The sequence below is a fragment of the Mytilus edulis genome, chromosome 11 (assembly GCF_963676685.1).
Source record: "Mytilus edulis chromosome 11, xbMytEdul2.2, whole genome shotgun sequence".
In the NCBI taxonomy this organism is placed as follows: domain Eukaryota; kingdom Metazoa; phylum Mollusca; class Bivalvia; order Mytilida; family Mytilidae; genus Mytilus; species Mytilus edulis.
In genome coordinates, this window is record NC_092354.1 from 47,932,465 (window position 1) to 47,951,317 (window position 18,853).

General features: G+C 34.9%; 1 protein-coding gene across 2 annotated transcripts in view; it reads right to left on the reverse strand.

The window, feature by feature from the left end:
- Window positions 1-7,815: 7,815 nt before the first annotated feature.
- The window catches only part of LOC139495736 (uncharacterized), an 18,523-nt gene continuing 7,485 nt past the window's right edge, over window positions 7,816-18,853 (reverse strand). For both annotated transcript variants that reach the window (XM_071284096.1, XM_071284097.1), the window contains exons 4-9: window positions 18,210-18,388; window positions 16,660-17,589; window positions 11,464-12,960; window positions 10,411-10,571; window positions 9,334-9,443; window positions 7,816-8,514 (exon numbers count right to left, since the gene is read on the reverse strand). In XM_071284096.1, the coding sequence (XP_071140197.1) occupies window positions 7,877-8,514; window positions 9,334-9,443; window positions 10,411-10,571; window positions 11,464-12,960; window positions 16,660-17,589; window positions 18,210-18,388 (3,515 nt within the window). In that variant the 3' untranslated portion in view covers window positions 7,816-7,876. The remainder of the gene's footprint in view (window positions 8,515-9,333; window positions 9,444-10,410; window positions 10,572-11,463; window positions 12,961-16,659; window positions 17,590-18,209; window positions 18,389-18,853) is intronic.

The window sequence follows — 18,853 nt, forward strand, 5'->3', positions numbered from 1 at the left end:
ATGTTATTTGGACCGTAACAGCAATCTTTGTATCTCTGCGACTCCAGCGAACTCGCTTCTAATGAGTAGATTCCTGCTTGTCAATATCACATTAACCAATGAAAAAGGTGTATCGGCAAATGTGTACCCTTCTACAACAACTTGTTTTATTGAAGCTTTTTGTAGTTTCTCAAGCATTAAATGTCTATAAAATGTCTATTTTGGTCGGTTTTTCTTTTGACAAGGATTTTTCTATTTTTTCCCTCGGCTTATCGCAAAACCACAATAAATTCAGATGTCAAATAAAAAAATATCCACTGTTTTGAATTTCAAAACCAATTGCATTGGAAAAAAGAAAAATCACAAACATACTGAACTCAGAGTAAAATCAATTCGGAAAGTCCATAATCACATGGCAAAATCAAATAACAATGAAATGTTGAATAAATTATCTAGATAGCACTAAGAGGTAAGAAAATATAGAAAACCATTTAAGTACATACAGATATCTTCAGATTCATGTTATATTGTATACATGTAATAAATATAAGTGTTTTTTTACTTTTGACAAAACAAATTTCTGTTTTCCGTTTGTTCATTGTCTGAAATCGGATTAGTTATTAAAAATATTTTTTTTAATATTAAACTTGACAACCAATGTTTGAAATACGCATATAGTAGAACCGTTAATTGGATATTCTTAAAATAAACATTAATTGAAATCAGCGAAACTTCAAAAGGTTCAATTATTATTATCATTATAAGAGGCACATTTATTGCCTTCTTTGGACACTATAATTATCTGCAATGGATGCATTCTGTGTTGCTGAATATTTATTATCACCCGGGCATAGGCAAGAGTAACCAGCTGGAACGAGGCCATTTTTCAAAGTTAAACAGCATCAACATTAGTCCAAATAATTATGTCTGGCTAATCTATTGTTTTGTTCTGGGACGTAGGAAGGCGTTGCAGAAAAAAAAATAGCATTGCCAGACGTCATATATTCATATCCAACCTTTCTCAAAGGGCATATTTACACTTATTCCCAATAAAGGTTTAGTTTTAAGCTCACTTTCTTAAGGTTGATATGCATAGATCTATCTGTTTTTCTATGACGAAGTTTTTAATATAAAGCCTGTAACAAACAGATTTCACACGAATACATGTTTAACATCGGGTTCTCTGTAACGATGCTATAGGATTTGTGTCGTCAACGCATTTTTCATGACATTTTTTCAAGTAAGGTTAAATATGTTGTAGGATACCAGCATAACTTTACTTAGTTTGTTTGAATTTGCTGTCTTTGGCCTAGATTTGGATTCACCATTGTAAACTGGTTTCGACGAATAATTTGATGTTGTCGATATAAAATATATAGATTATTACATGGCATTTCAGACCCCTTATCAATCCGAGAGTTGACAGGCTGATGGGCTGATAATGGTTCTGATATAAAAAATGGCATGTTATGTTCTTTTTATCATATACTTCAACAGAAGATCTAGACATAAAGACAAAACCTATTTTTAAAAAATAGACAAAAATGCTTTTGTTGTAATATTTGTTTTGCTTTTTTAAATACTATATTTTCCTGCTTACTAATATTTTTTTATCCAACTGTGTTACTATTAAGGTACTGTTTATTTTCCGAAATTTGTCAAAATGTTATGCGATATCGGTACACAACGCATGCGATAATAACCGGAAGCAGTTGATAACAAAAGTCATATCACACGGCTAAGACAAATCTTGAAATTTAATGAATAAATGAATGCACAAATAAGTTTTATCATGGGGTACAATTATACCATTATTTTCTATAAGTATATGATAAATAATATTAACATAGTTACTACAGATTTGTTGGTGAGTCTGCATGGTTGTTGTTTGGTGATGGTTGTGGTAAGCTTCAGGTGATTAGGGTTTGAGCATTCCCCAAAACACTTTTTCGTCACCGCTAATGTTGGGAGTTGCTCACTTTTAGTACTATTAAGCTTCCCTGATTCAGATATTTTAGAGTTGTGTGTTGTCTGCTTATCCTTCCGGAGTACCCCAAGTTTTTGATGGGGTTCGTTTTGCTTAGTCTTTAGTTTTCTATGTTGTGTCGTGTGTACTATTATTTGTCTGTTCGTCTTCTTCTCTTTTAGAAATGGTGTTGTCAATTTACTTTCGATTGTTTTTGAATATGATTTGACTCTTTCATTTTTCTCTTGTATATGTTCACTGCCACGACATGTGTATGTTTTTTTTTTATTCAAACATGTATAGTAAAACCAGTACATACAGAGGAGCATTCCACTGGGTTGTTGCTGCAGTAGGTGTTGCAATTAGGACATATTGCATAGTAATCGTTATCCTGTTTTATAGCATAATAACGTAATGAATTTATGTGCGGTATGTGGAAGGTATTTGAAAGATTGCGCATTAATTTTATAAAGGATATTTTATATACATTTGTAAGTTGTATACTATTGCCGTTAACCGGTTTGGCGGTCAGTATAAAAGTAGATTGCACGGTTTTTTAGTTATCGAGGACTGGGTAGTGACCACATACGCGCACGTCATATAAATATAGGTTGAAATGTGTTGTATTTTTTTGGTAGATTACTTTGTTGCAGAACATATTGTCCAAGATTCTGACATCTTGGTTTTTTTGATGGGACTTTTATTATTTAAGTTTGATGGACTAAACATGCAGATCAGATACATTTTGTATAAGAAATAAAATTTAAGAGGTGGTCACTGCACCATTCAGTATCCAATCTTGTATTTGTTATATTGATTTTAGAAAGTAAAGGCTAATGTTGAAGTGTAAATAACATACAAAGCGTGGTTTGGCTGTGTTGTTTTCATGTGCTGATAGGTTGTTTAATATAGTCGTTTTGATTCTGTGGTTATTAACAACTTCAGTGTTGACATGTATATCAATTATATGGTCATTTTTTTATGATTTACTGTTTGTAAACGTATAAATTATTTAAAATACTAGGAATTTTCTTATCACAGGCAGATAAGCTTAGCCGTATTTGGCACAATTTTTGAAATTTTGAATCATCAATGCTCGTCATGTTTGTTTTGCTTTCTTTACTGTTTCCCCTGGACATATCGCTAATGAGTCTTATGTAGATAAAACGCGCGTCTAGCATATTATGTGATAAGTATGGTTTCTTTAATAACTATGTGCATGTCGTAATGTTCTATTTGTATTGTCTATTTGTGTATTTCCCTGTCCTGAATGTTCTTCCATTTGTTTGTGTTGTAGTCATATCATATACTGTTGCCATTTTAGTATTATACTTAAAATTGCCGTACAAGTGGGCGGTTTGTCTAGCTACAAAACTTGCAAGTTCAACCAACCATTGTTTTCTTCAGATGTCAGGAATAGTGCTATTGTTATCTGATAGTTCGTTTCTGTGTGTGTTACATTGACGTTTTTTTGTTTATTTGTTCCCTTTTTGTGTTTCTGTTGTTTCGTTGTTTCCCTCATATATTTGACGTGTTTCCCTCGATTAAATTTTAAAGTGTCCATGCTAGATTGTCTCTGTTCTTGAGATTAACGCCTTGTATTTGGCGATTTCCACTGCTTAGATGTCTTAGTAGCAAGCAGCTGTGAGCTCAAGTATTGTCAAAGTGTCATGTTGTAATTCAACTTCGATTTGATTTTTCCATTATGCCTGACATGATTTTTTTTATGTTGAGAGAATATGGAACTGACTTATCATTTATCATACTGTTTGTTATTGTGTCATCATTAACAGTGTCCGTGTTAGATTGACTCTGCTCTTGAAACTAGCGCCTTTTTTTGTGTTGGCATTTTCTACTGCTTTGATTTCTTCGTAGCCAGTAGCTGCTCAAGATTGTCAAATTGTCATGTTGTAAATCAAATTGATTTTTTTCCATTTTGCTTGTTATGTTTTTTGTTAAGGTTGAGTGCATATGGTAAAGACTTATCATCTCACATAATGTTTGTTATTGTATCATAACGAATAGTGTCCATGTAAGAAGACTCTGTTGGCAATTTCTACTGCTTTTATGTCTTTGTAGAAAGCAGCTGTCAGCTCAAGTATTGTTAAATTGTTATGTTGTAATTCAACTTCGATTTGAATTTATCAACTTGCTGCCCTCATTTTACCTGTGTTTTTTTCAGGGTGTGTGCATATGGGACGGACACATAATTTATCATACCGTTCTCTTTTGTATCATTATGTATGGTGTCTTTGTAAGATTGACTCCGACTGTTCTTGAGATCTACGCCTTGTATTTGAGTTGGAAATTTCATTCCCAAGTCCTGTATTGGTTTAAGCTATTGGAGTATTTCTTGTTCTATAACTACGCCTAGTATTCCCTAGTCTTATAGGGGTATACGCTATTGGAGAGTTTCTTGTTCAATAACTACGTTTAGTATTCACTGGTCTTGTAGGGGTATACTCTATTGAAGTGTTTCTTGTTCTAAACAACGTTTAGTATTCCCTGGTCTTGTAGGGGTATACTCTATTTGAGTGTTTCTTGTTCTATAACGACGTGTAGTATTCCCTGGTCTTGTAGTGGTATACTCTATTTGAGTGTCTCTTGTTCTATAACGACGTGTAGTATTCCATGGCTTTGTAGGGGTATAAGCTATTGGAGTGATTCGTGTTCTATAACTACGTCCAGTAGGGAAATAAACGATTTTGGCATGTTCTATAATTGCGTCTAGTATTCCCTGGTCTTGTAGGGGTAGAAATGAGAGACGAAAGATTACAGAGAGGAATTGATTGAAATTAAACTGACAACGCCATGGCTAAAAATAAAAAGACAAACAGACAAATAATAGTGCAGTAGTTATCAAAGGTACCAGGATTATAATTTAATACGCAAGACGCGCGCTTCGTCTACATAAGACTCATTATATATATATATATAATTAGTGACACCTATATTAAAACAATTGAAATGCCAAAGAAGAACAAAGTCGAAGAGCATTGATGACCAAAAATTTCAACACAAGTTTGACACAACATAGTAAACTAAAGACTAAGCAACACAAACCCCACAAAAAATTGGGGATGATCTCAGGTGCTCCGGAAGGGTAAGTAGATCCTGCTCCACATGTGGCACCCGTAAGCTATTAGAGTGTTTCGTAATTTATAACCACTTCAGTAGGTGTATTAACTATTGGAGCATGTTCTATAACTACGTCTATTAGGGGTATAAACTATTGATGGATGTTCTATAACTACGTCTAAGAGGTGTATGAACTATTGGAGTATGTTGTATAACAACGTCTAGGAGGTGTATGAACTATTGGAGAATGTTGTATAATTACGTCTACGAGGAGTATAGGCTATTGGAGCATGTTGTATAACTACGTCTGGTAGGGGTATAAGCTATTTCAGCATATTGCACAACTACGTCTGGTAGGGTATAAGCTATTTGATCATGTTGTATAACTACGTCTAGTAGGGGTGTTATACCCCAGTCCCACTAGGCCACGATCGTTCTACGATATGTGAAAAAAATGCAAATGTTGATGATCGTAGTACGATCGTGTAGGTCGCAGTAAGGTAGTACCACGGTCGTGGTGAGGTCTTCAAGATCGTGAAGAGCGTGGCCAACTTTGAACATGTTCAAAACAATCGTGGTGCGGTCGTGGCGAAATTAGGTCGTAGTAGAAGCGTAGTGAGAGCGCACTAAGATCGTAGTAAGATCGCAAAGGTCGCTGTACAATCGTAGCGAGAGCGTAGCGAAAGCGTGATTCTATTTGGAGATATTGCGCTACGATCTCACAGCGACGTTATCACGACCTTTCTACGACCATCACGTTCTCACCGCGACCGAACTACGCTTCCACTACGACTTTATCACGCTGTTCACGACCATAGTACGATTCTAGCACGCCCTTGTCGTCCTCATCACGCTCTTCTCACGACCTTACTACGTTCACACTACGACCATCATTTTTATTGTCATTTTCACATAAAATATATAAAAAAAATCCCTAGATTTTGTTTGTCTGAATGTATTTATCCATTTGCTCTAACGGCTCAACCATGCTTCTCGTTTTTAAATAGATTAGACCGTTGTTTTTTCCCGTTTAAATGGTTTAACATTAGTTTTTTTTGGGGCCCTTTATAGGGTGCTGTTCGGTGTGAGCCAAGGCTCCGTATTGAAGGCCGTACCTTGGCCTATAATGGTTTACTTTTATAGATTTTTACGTTGATGGAGAGTTGTCTCATTGGCCCTCATACCACATCTGTGTCATCTCTGCGATCGTTCTCTAAAATATCGTCATTTGAGCTTTATGGACCAGCAATAGGTTGTAATTTAGGTTTGATTGGTCGTTCCGACATCTCTTGATGACAAGTATTATACTACTTATGTGTTTAGTATCAGTTTAATTGAAGTCTGGAGCTGGCATGTCAGTTAACTGCTAGTAGTCTGTTGTTATTTATGTATTATTGTCATTTTATTTATTTTCTTTAGTCACATCTTCTGACATCAGACTCGGACTTCTTTTGAACTGAATTTTAATGTGCGTATTGTTATGCGTTTACTTTTCTTCATTGGTTAGAGGTATAGGGGGAGGGTTGAGATCTCACAAACATGTTTAACCCCACTATTTTTGTCACAAGTCAGGAGCCTATGGCCTTTGTTAGTCTTGTACTATTTTTAATTTTAGTTTCTTGTGTATTATTTGGAGTTTAGTATGGCGTTCATACTTTGCTTCCTCTGCCTCTACATCAACCCCTACCACATCGCCCACGTGTTCTAGTAGATTTTGGTGGCATGACTGTATTGTTTCCGAGAAATCTCCGTTTTAATCAGAAATAGAAGGAATGGAACTATATTGATATGAAACACGATATTGACGGTATTGCTGAGAACGTAGTAAGATCGCGGTATCAATATAATATAATCGTGGTAAGAACGTGCTATAATCGCAGTAAGATCGTGTTGCAATCGGATAACTCGTGGTATGGTCGTAGTTAGAACGTGAAGAACGTAGAGACATCTTTATAAGCGTAGTGAGGTCGCAGAATAAGCGCGATGAGAACGTGGTTTAATCGTAGCGGGATCGTTGTAGAAGCGTAATTAGGACGTGTAGCATCGTAAAAGCAACGAAAATTAACATTTTCATGCCGCTCATACCGCGACCTCACCACGATCTAAATTTATTTTAGATCGCGGTGAGCGTGGTGCGATCGTGGTCTAGTGGGACTGGGGCTTTAGCTGATTGAGCATGTTGTATAACTACGTCTATTAAGGGTATAAGCTATTTGAGCATGTTGTATAACTACGTCTATTAGGGGTATAAGCTATTTGATCATGTTGTTTAAATACGTCTAGTAGGGGTATAAGCTATTTGAGCATGTTCTATAACTACATCTAGTAGGGGTATAAGCTATTTTAGCATGTTCTATAGCTACATCTAGTATGTGACATGGTGATGATTGATTGAATAGAAACAAAGCAGAGACAAAACTGCTGTGTTTAGCATTTTCAAAATATTTATGAATATATTGAACTTTTTAAAACTGCTATCAAAATAATGGTTTATGAACGACTGTCATTCAAGTGGAAGGTTAAGCTAGCTATTAAACTAGATCTTATCAACCATTTTCTACATAAGGAAATGCCTGTACTTAGTCTGGAATACGGCAGTTTTTTGTTTTGTTTAATGGGTGTAAGCTTTCAATTGTGCCATTTGATAAGTGAATTACCGTTTGGAATTTTCCTTGGATTTCGATATTTTTTGCAATTTCACTTTTTGGATAAACTAAAAGTTATCTTCCTATAAGTCAATTGTTATTATGCATATATTGCATGTATAAAAAATATATCACAAAACTAACGCAATGGTTAATGTCCTTATATTTCCAGTTTTTCCCAACATTCCACTTTACATCTTATCTCGATTTATGTCTTTGGAATACCTGACACTACTGCTACCTGCTGGGGTCTTGTATGTGATGGAGCTAGCGGTGGTGAGTTCTGTACTTTAGATGTTTGTTGAGTTACTTTGTGTGGTATAGGAGTAACATGATGGACATTGGATGAATGTGAAGTAGGCGGTGGAGATGAATCTGAAGTTTCTGTATTGTCGCCTGATGGAAAAGTAGATCCTGGATATTCAAGTTTATTGGCTGAAGGCCTAGTTGGCAAGGCTGGTACATGTGGTATAGCACGTGTCAGCTCTTTACTGCTTTTCGATCCTACCAGATTTTTCAACTCAGTTTCACTCATATAAGACATGTCGGCTCTCCCTGGTTCAGAGTTACTGGCATATGCAAGCTCTACCTTTTTAAGATCTGTATCACTTTTGTTAGATTGTTCGTCATTAGGCATGAGATAGGTATCTCTTGTTATACTACTCGGACTTAGATAGGACTCGGTATTTCGTGGTGGAGGACCCCTAGTATCAGTTGTGGTGTCCTCTACAGAATATGCCCCGTTACTACGACCTTGACGATTATGATTAGTCACATTTGTCACGTGTCTATAGTTCGGATCACCAATTACATTAAGGTAATTATAATCCTCCTCTACCGTTTTGCCTATAATAAAAAGGGAATAAGTAAGGAAGAAAATAAATTGAATGTAAAATCAGGTACACCCTAAAGGCAACAATAAAACCATATACTGAATAAACAAGAATGTGTCCAAAGTACACGGATGCTCCACTCGCATTATCATTTCCCATGTTCAATGGACCGTGAAATTGGGTAAAAAATCTAATTTGGCCTTAAAAGTAAAAAGATCAACCAAAAGGGAACATGTGTACTAAGTTTCAAGTTGATTGGACTTCAGATTCATCAAAAACTACCTTGACCAACAACTTTAACCTGAAACTCGCACTTTTAATTTCTATGTTCAGTGGACCATGAAAATGGGGTCAAAAGTTTAATTTTGTTTTAAAATAAGAAAGATCATATCATAAGGAACATGTGTACTAAGTTTCAAGTTGATTGGACTTCAGCTTCATCAAAAACTACCTTGACCAAAAACTTTAACCTGAAGTGGGACGAACGGACGGACGGACGAACGGATGGACGAACGGAAGGACGCACAGACCAGAAAACATAATGCCCCTCTACTATCGTAGGTGGGGCATAAAAACAAAAAAATCAACACCCTATAAAAGCGACAAAAATAAACCCAACATAGCCACACCCCTGAACACACACAAACGAAATACATTTTAGGTGGGTACATAAAGTAAGTTTACCTTACTAAATAAGCATCAAATTTATGGATTGTATTTATTTTCAAAATAAAATTAACATGGCAAATAAATCTTTGCGCCACATTTAATTAAAATGAAACCTAAGAAACCGCAAACACTTTTTATATAGCTGCTTAGATAATAACCTTACCTTTCATTTTACGATAACACAATAACAGGGCAACCATGATAACCACTAGCATCAACACTAAGATTCCAACAACAACTCCTAATGCTATAACAGTACCGCCTTCTTCACCACTGTAAAGTACAAAATGAAGTATGTATGTAGTAAACATATTTAAAACCGAAAAGCAAGCTATAAAGGGCCCCAAAATAACTAGTGTAAAATCATTCCAACAGGATAACCAACAGCCTCATCTATATGAAAAACGAGAAAAGATAAACACTTATGAACCACATCATCAAACGACAGCTACTGAACATACTGAACTGAATTAAATATGTCTGTTTATGACTATCAATCTCTCGGTATGTCAAACAAATCGGTGGTGCTTGTCAGAATTATCTTTATTATAGTGCACTATAAATATAAATGCTAAATTGTTTTCAAAGCAAATATGTGATCGCGATATTGGTATGAACAATACTTTAATCCGGATTAAGCATGTGACTATAAACTTTCAGAGCATAAATATAGCGTAGATGTATCCTAAAATATCAATTAGATGACATCAAAACAAAAACAAGTAAACATACACTGAACGAGTAAGTTTGATCTGTGACATAATTTACATAAAACATGAATAAAGAAGATGTCAAAAAGAAACTATAAACTGAGACGGAATGGTGTTAGATACTCAAAGTTATACATAATAATGTCGTTGTTAGAAGTAAGAAGGTAACATGTCTGATCCTAGAAGCGATAGTACATTAGCATGTGACTTATTGAATGACGATATCAATTGGTTTAACAAGTAAAAAAGAGATTATTGAATGGTATCATAATGAATTTAATAAAGGATAATGGACAAAAATAAAGAAAAGAAAAATGCCGTAAATTTGAGAAATAAAGACCTATATAAAATGTCCTAATCTTTGTAGTATTACACAAGAGGAAAAAAATCCCAAACTGACAAAGCCATGGCTTAACAAGAAAGACCACTAGATAAAAAAAAGTAAAAAAACCAACAACATAGCACACTATTGACTTGTCAGCACGAACCTCACCAAAACCTGGGGTGAGAAACGTGCTGATCGTACTTACCTGGCAAGAGCAGAGGATGGCGTCGAAATAAATTCAGTTGTTTTACACATACTACACGCCTTGTCGTTTGGACAAACAGATGGCAGATTTATTCCATCTGGTTCTACTATTCTGTTCACATCCAGGTCAAACGTTGAACCATCTAAAGGATAAGTTCCTACCTATAAGATTTTATATATAGATAAAGGAAGATGTGGTGTGAGTGCCAATGAGACAATTCTCCATCCAAATAACAATTTAAAAAGTAAACCATTATAGGTTAAAGTACGGCCTTCAACACGGAGCCTTGGCTCACACCGAACAACAAGCTATAAAGGGCCCCAAAATTACTAGTATAAAACCATTCAAACGGGAAAACCAACGGTCTAATCTATATAAACAAAACGAGAAACGAGAAACACGTATATATTACATAAACAAACGACAACTACTGTACACCAGATTCCGTATACATTATAAAACCTATCACAGTGAGAAGTACCACACTTTGTAAAAATCATGCAATTTGGAGTTCACCAAAACATGGCAGAAAAACCAGCAGACCTAACCATTTCAAAGTTACACTCAAGTTAGAAATGGTAGTCTGTTCAATCTGCGTGACTGGTAATTCGAGAAATCTTTAAATATCTTTTGGTTTATCAACAAATTACGATGTAAGCTCCCATTAATTTCAACAATATTAGATCTTGAAATAACAGAACATAAAGAGGACATTCTGATCTATTTATCATATAATAAAAAGATTTTAAAAATCCCTTTTCAAACTATATGTTATTAACCGATACAATGAAAAGTAAGGGTTAGGGTTCAAAATTTAAAGTCACCAACTGGATAAAACCAGACGAGCCGGACAATCTGATAATCAGTAAAGAAACCGAACATCCTTAAACTGCGCTTTTCATACTCCGCATTCACGACTATGCAGCATACACTACCACTTTTAACATGATAAACTCATCTTTCGATACTCTAATTTATTTGTGCCATTGACATGATTTATAGCTAACCTTTTGCTAAACTACTTTCTGTGCTTCAGTTATATAGTAAACTTACTTTTTGGTACTCTATTTTATTTGCGTCATTCTTATTGCGTTGTAAGTTGTAGATTGTGTAACCTACGTTACCATCACCGTTATCGTCAAACAAACTGACAAGATTTCCACTTCCGTCGACATCAAGCTTCTGTTTGATAACTTTGTTCCTAACAGTGTTTGGATTAAGTAAGTATCGGTCACACAAGGTAGCAGAAGCGGATCCGCATAACTCTTGAAACGCTTCACTAGTTCCGGAAAGTAGTGCCAACATTGCGCTAAGCACAAAAGGTGTCCATATCTCCTGTTCGTACGTTGAAGAACTTGCTAATTTTATATTTGACCCACACGATGAAGTAAATGTCTTGTCGAAACTAGTATCTACATGACAGTTGTATTTAGCAGCGATATATTCTAGTAACCACGGATTATTTTTGTCAGTTAAAACGTCTTTATTTCTTAAATAGTTGGTGAAGTTGTTATTTGTAGGTAATTGTAATGCCAAAATGATGCTACCTACCAGTTTTGGTTTATCTGAGAACTCATTCGGCCTAAACCCCCATGCTTCGGATCCTATAAACAAGAATTCACCATATTCAATATTGTCGTTAAGTGCTGATGTTATTGGTTCTACTTGGTGGGAACGAAGAAACAAAATGACAATTTTAGCAAATGGATATTTCCGCAGTTTCTCTATAATAAGATTGAAATTTTCTCCGTCGTCAACTTCTATTTCCTGTGCAATACATACTTCCACTTTTATTGCTTCCTGTCTGAGCGCGTCACGACCGGCTTCGCCATATGTGCCTTTACTGTAGACGAATTGAATGTATTCAGAGTTGTATTTTGAATGTTTAATGATACGCATCATAGCCTGAGTTTGTCTATTATCTGGTGTAGAGACTCGGGTGAAGTAAGGGTATTTATTCCGGTCACTTAAACCGACAGCAGTCGACGCATAAGCTACTTGTACGTACCCAAACTTTGATAACACATTTGAAACCGCGACACTTATACTGCTTGAATAAGGACCTGCTAATCCAAGCAGTTTGCTTTTTACATTGACACTTGTTTTATTATCCAATAAAAGTCCGTTGTTCAAAATTGACAGCAATTTATGTTGTGCGAGTAAAGGCTGATCACAACTATTTAGAATTAAAAGTCCAATAGATTTACCCGGAAACAGTTGTCCGTACGGTGCTGTTTTATTGTTTATCAGGGTAACAGCATATTCCATGGCCTCAACTAATTCATTCCCATTCGACGTCCTTATCACCCCACATGCTAATGGGTCGTCAGTGCCACCATCATTAACTGGAACTATACCGGCAACAATAAGATCGCCATCCCGGAAGTAGACTTTATCATAAACTTCCTGTAAGATACATGAGCTGCAACGTCTTGACTCTTTACACTGCGCATAGTTAATATTTGGCCATAGAAGTTCATTTCCCGTGTTATCATACTCTCTTATCTTTGATGTATCCATCATAAGTTCAGTGTTGTTAAAAGTTCCGATCTACAGAATGTTAAAATATACCATTGAATAGAAACGATACAAGATAATCCAGATGGAAAAATATCCGGACATTCATATAGTTGAAGTAAATACGTGTAGTAACACATTGATTTGTATTCTATTATTTCGATATCTTTTTTTTTTATTTCAAAGAGTGAGATAGACCAGTTGAATGTTTTCTTGAACCCTATAATTAATGGTCTGCATTTGGTGGGTTTATTATTGTATTCTATCGTATATTTTATTTGCCTAGTATAGTCTACAAATGTATATATCATGCAAATTATTGTATTTTATCTAGATTTTAGCGGCCTATTTTTTCTCTTTTTTTTATTTTTTTGAAAACATTTTGTGTAATTGTTTGTCTATTATTCATGGTATACGTGTTTACCCAATCCAGATTATAGAACGTGTTATTCCCATTTCGACCCAAGATTTGTTTTGTCGTTTATATGCAGTACAATCAGACGCGCTTTGATATAAAAAGAGTCGCCATTCTTATTGCTTCGTCATTTGCTTACTACTTAGAAATATGGATATATCTTTATTGAACGTAATTGCATTACTAATGTGTAACGATGAGAAATAAAATACAAATTACTTTAACATATCCATTTTCAAATTGTACATAGAGCTTACAACTGAAAACGAATATTAACTAAACAAAACTGATATCGAAAGAAATATCAGACAATTCTAAACCATGTCACCGTACTATGTCAAAAGAAAAATCAGGCAATAATAAACAATGTCACCTTACTATGTCAAAAGAATTATCAGGCAATAATAAACTATATCAACGTACTATGTCAAAATGAATATCAGGAAATCATCAAACAAGTCACCGTACTATGTCAAAAGGAATATTAGGTAATTCTAAAAAAAGTCACCGTATTATGTCTAAAGGAATACCAGGCAAACACAACACATATCACCGTACGTTGTCAAAAAAAATATCAGGTATTCATATAATATATCACCGTACTATGTCAAAAGGAATATCAGGCAATCATAAAACATGTCACCGTACTATGTCACAAAATTTATCATGCAATTATAAAACATGTCACCGTACTTTGTCAACAAGGAATATCAGGCAATCCTAAACCATGTCATCGTACTTTGTCTAAAGGGATATCAGGCAATCATCAAATATATCACTATAATATGTCAAAAGGAATATCAGGCAATTATAAAAATATATTACCGTACTACGTCATAACCGTGTACTATGTCAAAAAGAATTATCAGGTTTTCATAAATAATGTCACCGTACTATGTCAAAAGGAATATCCAGCAATCCTAAAACATGTCACCGTACTATGTCAACATGAATATCAGGCAATCATAAAACATGTGACCGTGTACAAATTCAAAAGGAATATCAGGCCATCATTAAAAACATGTCACCGTTCTATGTCAAAACGTTTCACAGAATTATAAACCATGTCCCCGTACTATGTCAAAAGGAATATCCGTCAATCACAAAACATGTTACCGTACTATATCAAAATAAGATCAGGCAATCCTAAAACATGTCATCGTACTATGCAAAAGAATTATCGAGCAATCATAAAACATGTCACCGTACTATGTCAAAAGGAATATCAGGCAATTTTAAAGCATACCACCGTACATTGTCTAAATGAATATCGGGCAATCATCAACTATATCACTATAAAATGCTAAAAGGAATATCAGGCAATTATACAATATGTCATCATTCTACGTCATAATGAATATCGGGCAATTATAAAACATAGCACCGTGTACAATGTCAAAAATAATTATCAGGTATTTATAAACAATGTTACCGTACTATGTCAAAAGGAATATCCAGCAATCCTAAAACATGTCACCGTACTATGTCAACAGGAATATCAGGCAATCATAAAACATGTGACCGCGTACGAATTTAAAAGGAATATCAGGCCATCATAAAAAGATGTCACCGTACTATGTCAAAGGGATTCACAGAATTATAAACCATGTCACCGTACTATGTCATAAGGAATATCCGTCAATCACAAAGCATGTTACCGTACTATGTCAAAAAGAAGATCAGGCAATTACAAAACATGTCATCGTACTATTTGAAAAAATTATCGGGCAATCATAAAACATGTCACCGTACTATGTCAAAAGGATTATCAGGCAATCATAAAACTTGTCACTTTAGTATGTCAAAAGGAATATCAGGCAAACATAAACCATGTCACCGTACTATGTAAAAGGAATATCAGGCAATTATAAAAATACATTACCGTACTACGTCATCATGAATATCGGGGAATTATGAAACATAACAACCGTGTACAATGTTAAAAAGAATTATCAGATTTTCATAAACAATGTCACCGTACTATGTCAAAAGGAATATCCAGCAATCCTAAAACATGTCAAACTACTATGTCAACAGGAATATTAGACATTTATAAAATATGTTACTGTACTATGTCAAAAGGAATATCAGGCAATTATAAAAAGATGTCACCGTACAATGTCAAAGGGATTCACGGAATTAAAGACCATGTAACCATGCTATGTCAAAAGGAATATCTATAAATCACAAAACATGTAACCGTACTATGTCAAAAAGAAGATCAGGCTATTATGAAATATGTCAACGTACTTCGTAATAAAAAATAGCAAGCACTTTTAAAGCATGTCGCCGTACTTTGTCAACAGGGATATTAGGCAATCATAAAACATGTCACTGTGCTATGTCAGAAGGAATATGAGGCAAGCATGAAACATGTCACTGTACTATGTCAGAAGGAATATGAGGCAAATATAAAACATACCAACGTACTTTGTCAAAAGAAAATCAGGAAATCATAAAATATGTCACCGTACTACGTCATAATGAATATCGGGCAATTATAAAACACAACACCGTGTAGTATGTCAAAAAAAATTATCAGGTTTTCATAAACAATGTCACCGTACTATGTCAAAAGGAATATCCAGCAATCCTAAAACATGTCACCGTACTATGTCAACAGGAATATTAGGCATTTATAAAATATGTTACTGTACTATGTCAAAAGAAATATCAGGCAATCAATAAACATGTGACCGCGTATGAAGTCAAAAGGAATATCAGGCAATCATAAAAAGATGTCACCGTACAATGTAAAAGGGATTCACGGAATTATAGACCATGTCACCGTGCTATGTCAAAAGAAATATCCATAAATCACAAAACATGTAACCGTACTATGTCAAAAAAAAGATCAGGCTATTATGAAACATGTCACTGTATTATGTCAAAAGGAATATGAGGCAAGTAAGAAACATGTCACCGTACTTTGTCAAAGGGAATATTAGGCGATTCTAAAACATGTCACCGCATACGATGTCAAAAGGAATACCAGTCAATCTTAGTGCATATCAGCGTACTATGCACTTATTTTAACATCACCAGCACGACTGAAAATATACAAAATGCTTCAAATTAGAGTGAGGCCTGATAGAAACCTGCTAGGCATAGATAAATTGTATAGTTGTCGGCCTAGAAACTCATTCCCGTTACGACGTTTTCTTTTATCATAATCAACATTTCCCAAAACTCTGTATGTATTATCATTCGATATCGCTTCCATCTTTTCTACCTAAGGAATATAATACCTTAGCTGTATTTGTCAAATATTTTAGGAATACATGGTCCTCAATATATATGATGAATTTATTTCTTACCTTCTCAAAACAGAATGTAGACGGGTCCGATATACATGTTCTATACTGATAAACTTGATAATCTGGAAATCCTGCAGTAAACTGAGCATCACTTGTATCATTAAAATAAAGAGAAATATTAGTTAACGCTTCTGGAACATTCGTAAAATCTGTGTTAAAATTAACTGACAAACCATTCATTTCTTTTATCAGAGATCCCTTATTATTGTATAATTGACTTTTCATGTTACTGCACATTCCTTGTTGTCCTGAACACAAGTGGTCGTGAACGTTTTTTAAAACCTTTGCTGTGACATAAGCGGCTTTGATTGCATAGCTTGTCCAGGAGGACATTTGTGAAGCTTTCTCTATTTGTTCCGAATTAAGTTCTGAACAAATTGATAGTGAAGACGAACAACTCGAATATTCTTTATAGACATTCTCTAACCAAATATTAGTTTTAGTTTCTTCGACAACTCTCGAAACATTCCGAAAGGTATTAAGCCAGTAATCTTCAAATTCATCTACACGAATCTGCGGTGGAGAAACAACGTATGCACCTTTTGATGCTTTAAATACAGCACCTGTATTAGTAGTAAAGTAACTATCGGAAAGTCCCATGGCTTCCGAAAAGATGAAAGAAATTGGGTCCGATAATGTATCTTTTAAAGCGGATGCAGCTGTAACTATTGCATTCGCATGCGCACCGCTGGTTAACACAACAACTCCACTTATTGGACTCTCCCCGTTTGTAATAATCTTCTGAAGAATGTCTCTGACCTGTATTAAGCTTACCGCACCAATCGGAAGAACGAACGAAGCTGCTACACATATCGAGCTTTTAGCCACTCTTGTCATCAATGCATCTTTGCCTTCTATTCCGTATATATCATCATCGTATATGATAGCAATATAGTTCCACTTTAGCTCTGTCATCAAAGAAATCATAACCTGAATAAAACATGAAATATAATCATCGTATATGATAGCAACTTTTTGGAATTTTGGATCCTCAATGCTCTTCAAAATTGTACTTGTTTGGCTTTATACATATTTTGATATGAGCGTCACTTATGAGTCTTATGTAGACGAAACGCGCATCTGGCGTACTAAATTATAAGCAATGTGAGCAACTTGTTGAAAAAAATAAACTCCGGAACGAAAAGCCAATAACAAGAATATAGTCCTTTGGACAATATGTTTTAAAAATAAGATAGACTAGAAGATGTTCGCATAATCTCGGCACAATTGGGCAAGTGTTAAAAAGAGTCTTTAAATTTGGAGGACAGTAAGTGGACTGAGCATGCACGAAAGCGTATAAGACACGGATCGATAACGGTCTCCGAATAGGGCTATTTTCTCATAAATTGGCCTTTTCCGTGGGAAAAAGATTGTTTCAAAGACAAAATTAAGAAGTACAAAACACTACATTTATACGTCATATATCCCATATATTTCCAACTTTGTACGGGTTTCAAAGTAGATACGGCTCAAGGAAACCTGCATCTCCCTTCAGTAATAAAGATGTTCCGTAATTTTACATTACTATATACCCTGACGTAAAGATTTACCTCGATTTGTACGGCATCACTTGCAACAACTCTGAAGAAATTGTTGTAAATGTTGGTGTTGCTTAGCGATGCAGCAGTCGAGGAGAATCCAATTTGTAATAACCTATCGTCTGCTCTTTGGGAACTTAATAAGTTTGACGTTTTCTGGACTTCGCTACTATAACCGGGACCGATCAGAGCTGAAAGTAATATCAATAATTTAAGAAGATTTATAGTTTACAGAACTAAAAAAATACAGGGAAAATTAAAAAAAAAAACAACTTAGAAAGCGGACAATAAAGAAAAAATCAGAAAAAAAAACCAATATTGCTAAACAAAAAGAAAAGTTCAGCGAACGAACACTACATGTACTACTAATGGACTAAACATATCAATGTAAGATCTGAGTGTAGCAAGCGTAGGACTAGATTTCAAAAACTGAGAGTAGTCTTAGATCAATGCTTCGTATTTGTCTTTTGTCTTTTTTGTAAGTTTTTTTTTGGTGTATTTTGTGTTGATGTGGTGAGTCCATCCCTTTTCAATTTGATTTTAACAATTTGTTTTTTCGGAATTTAATGCTAATCACGGTTAGCAAAGGACTGTGCACTCGCAATCAATTGTAATCCCGTCACCGTCTTTATGACAAAAATGGACATCTCCAAAGA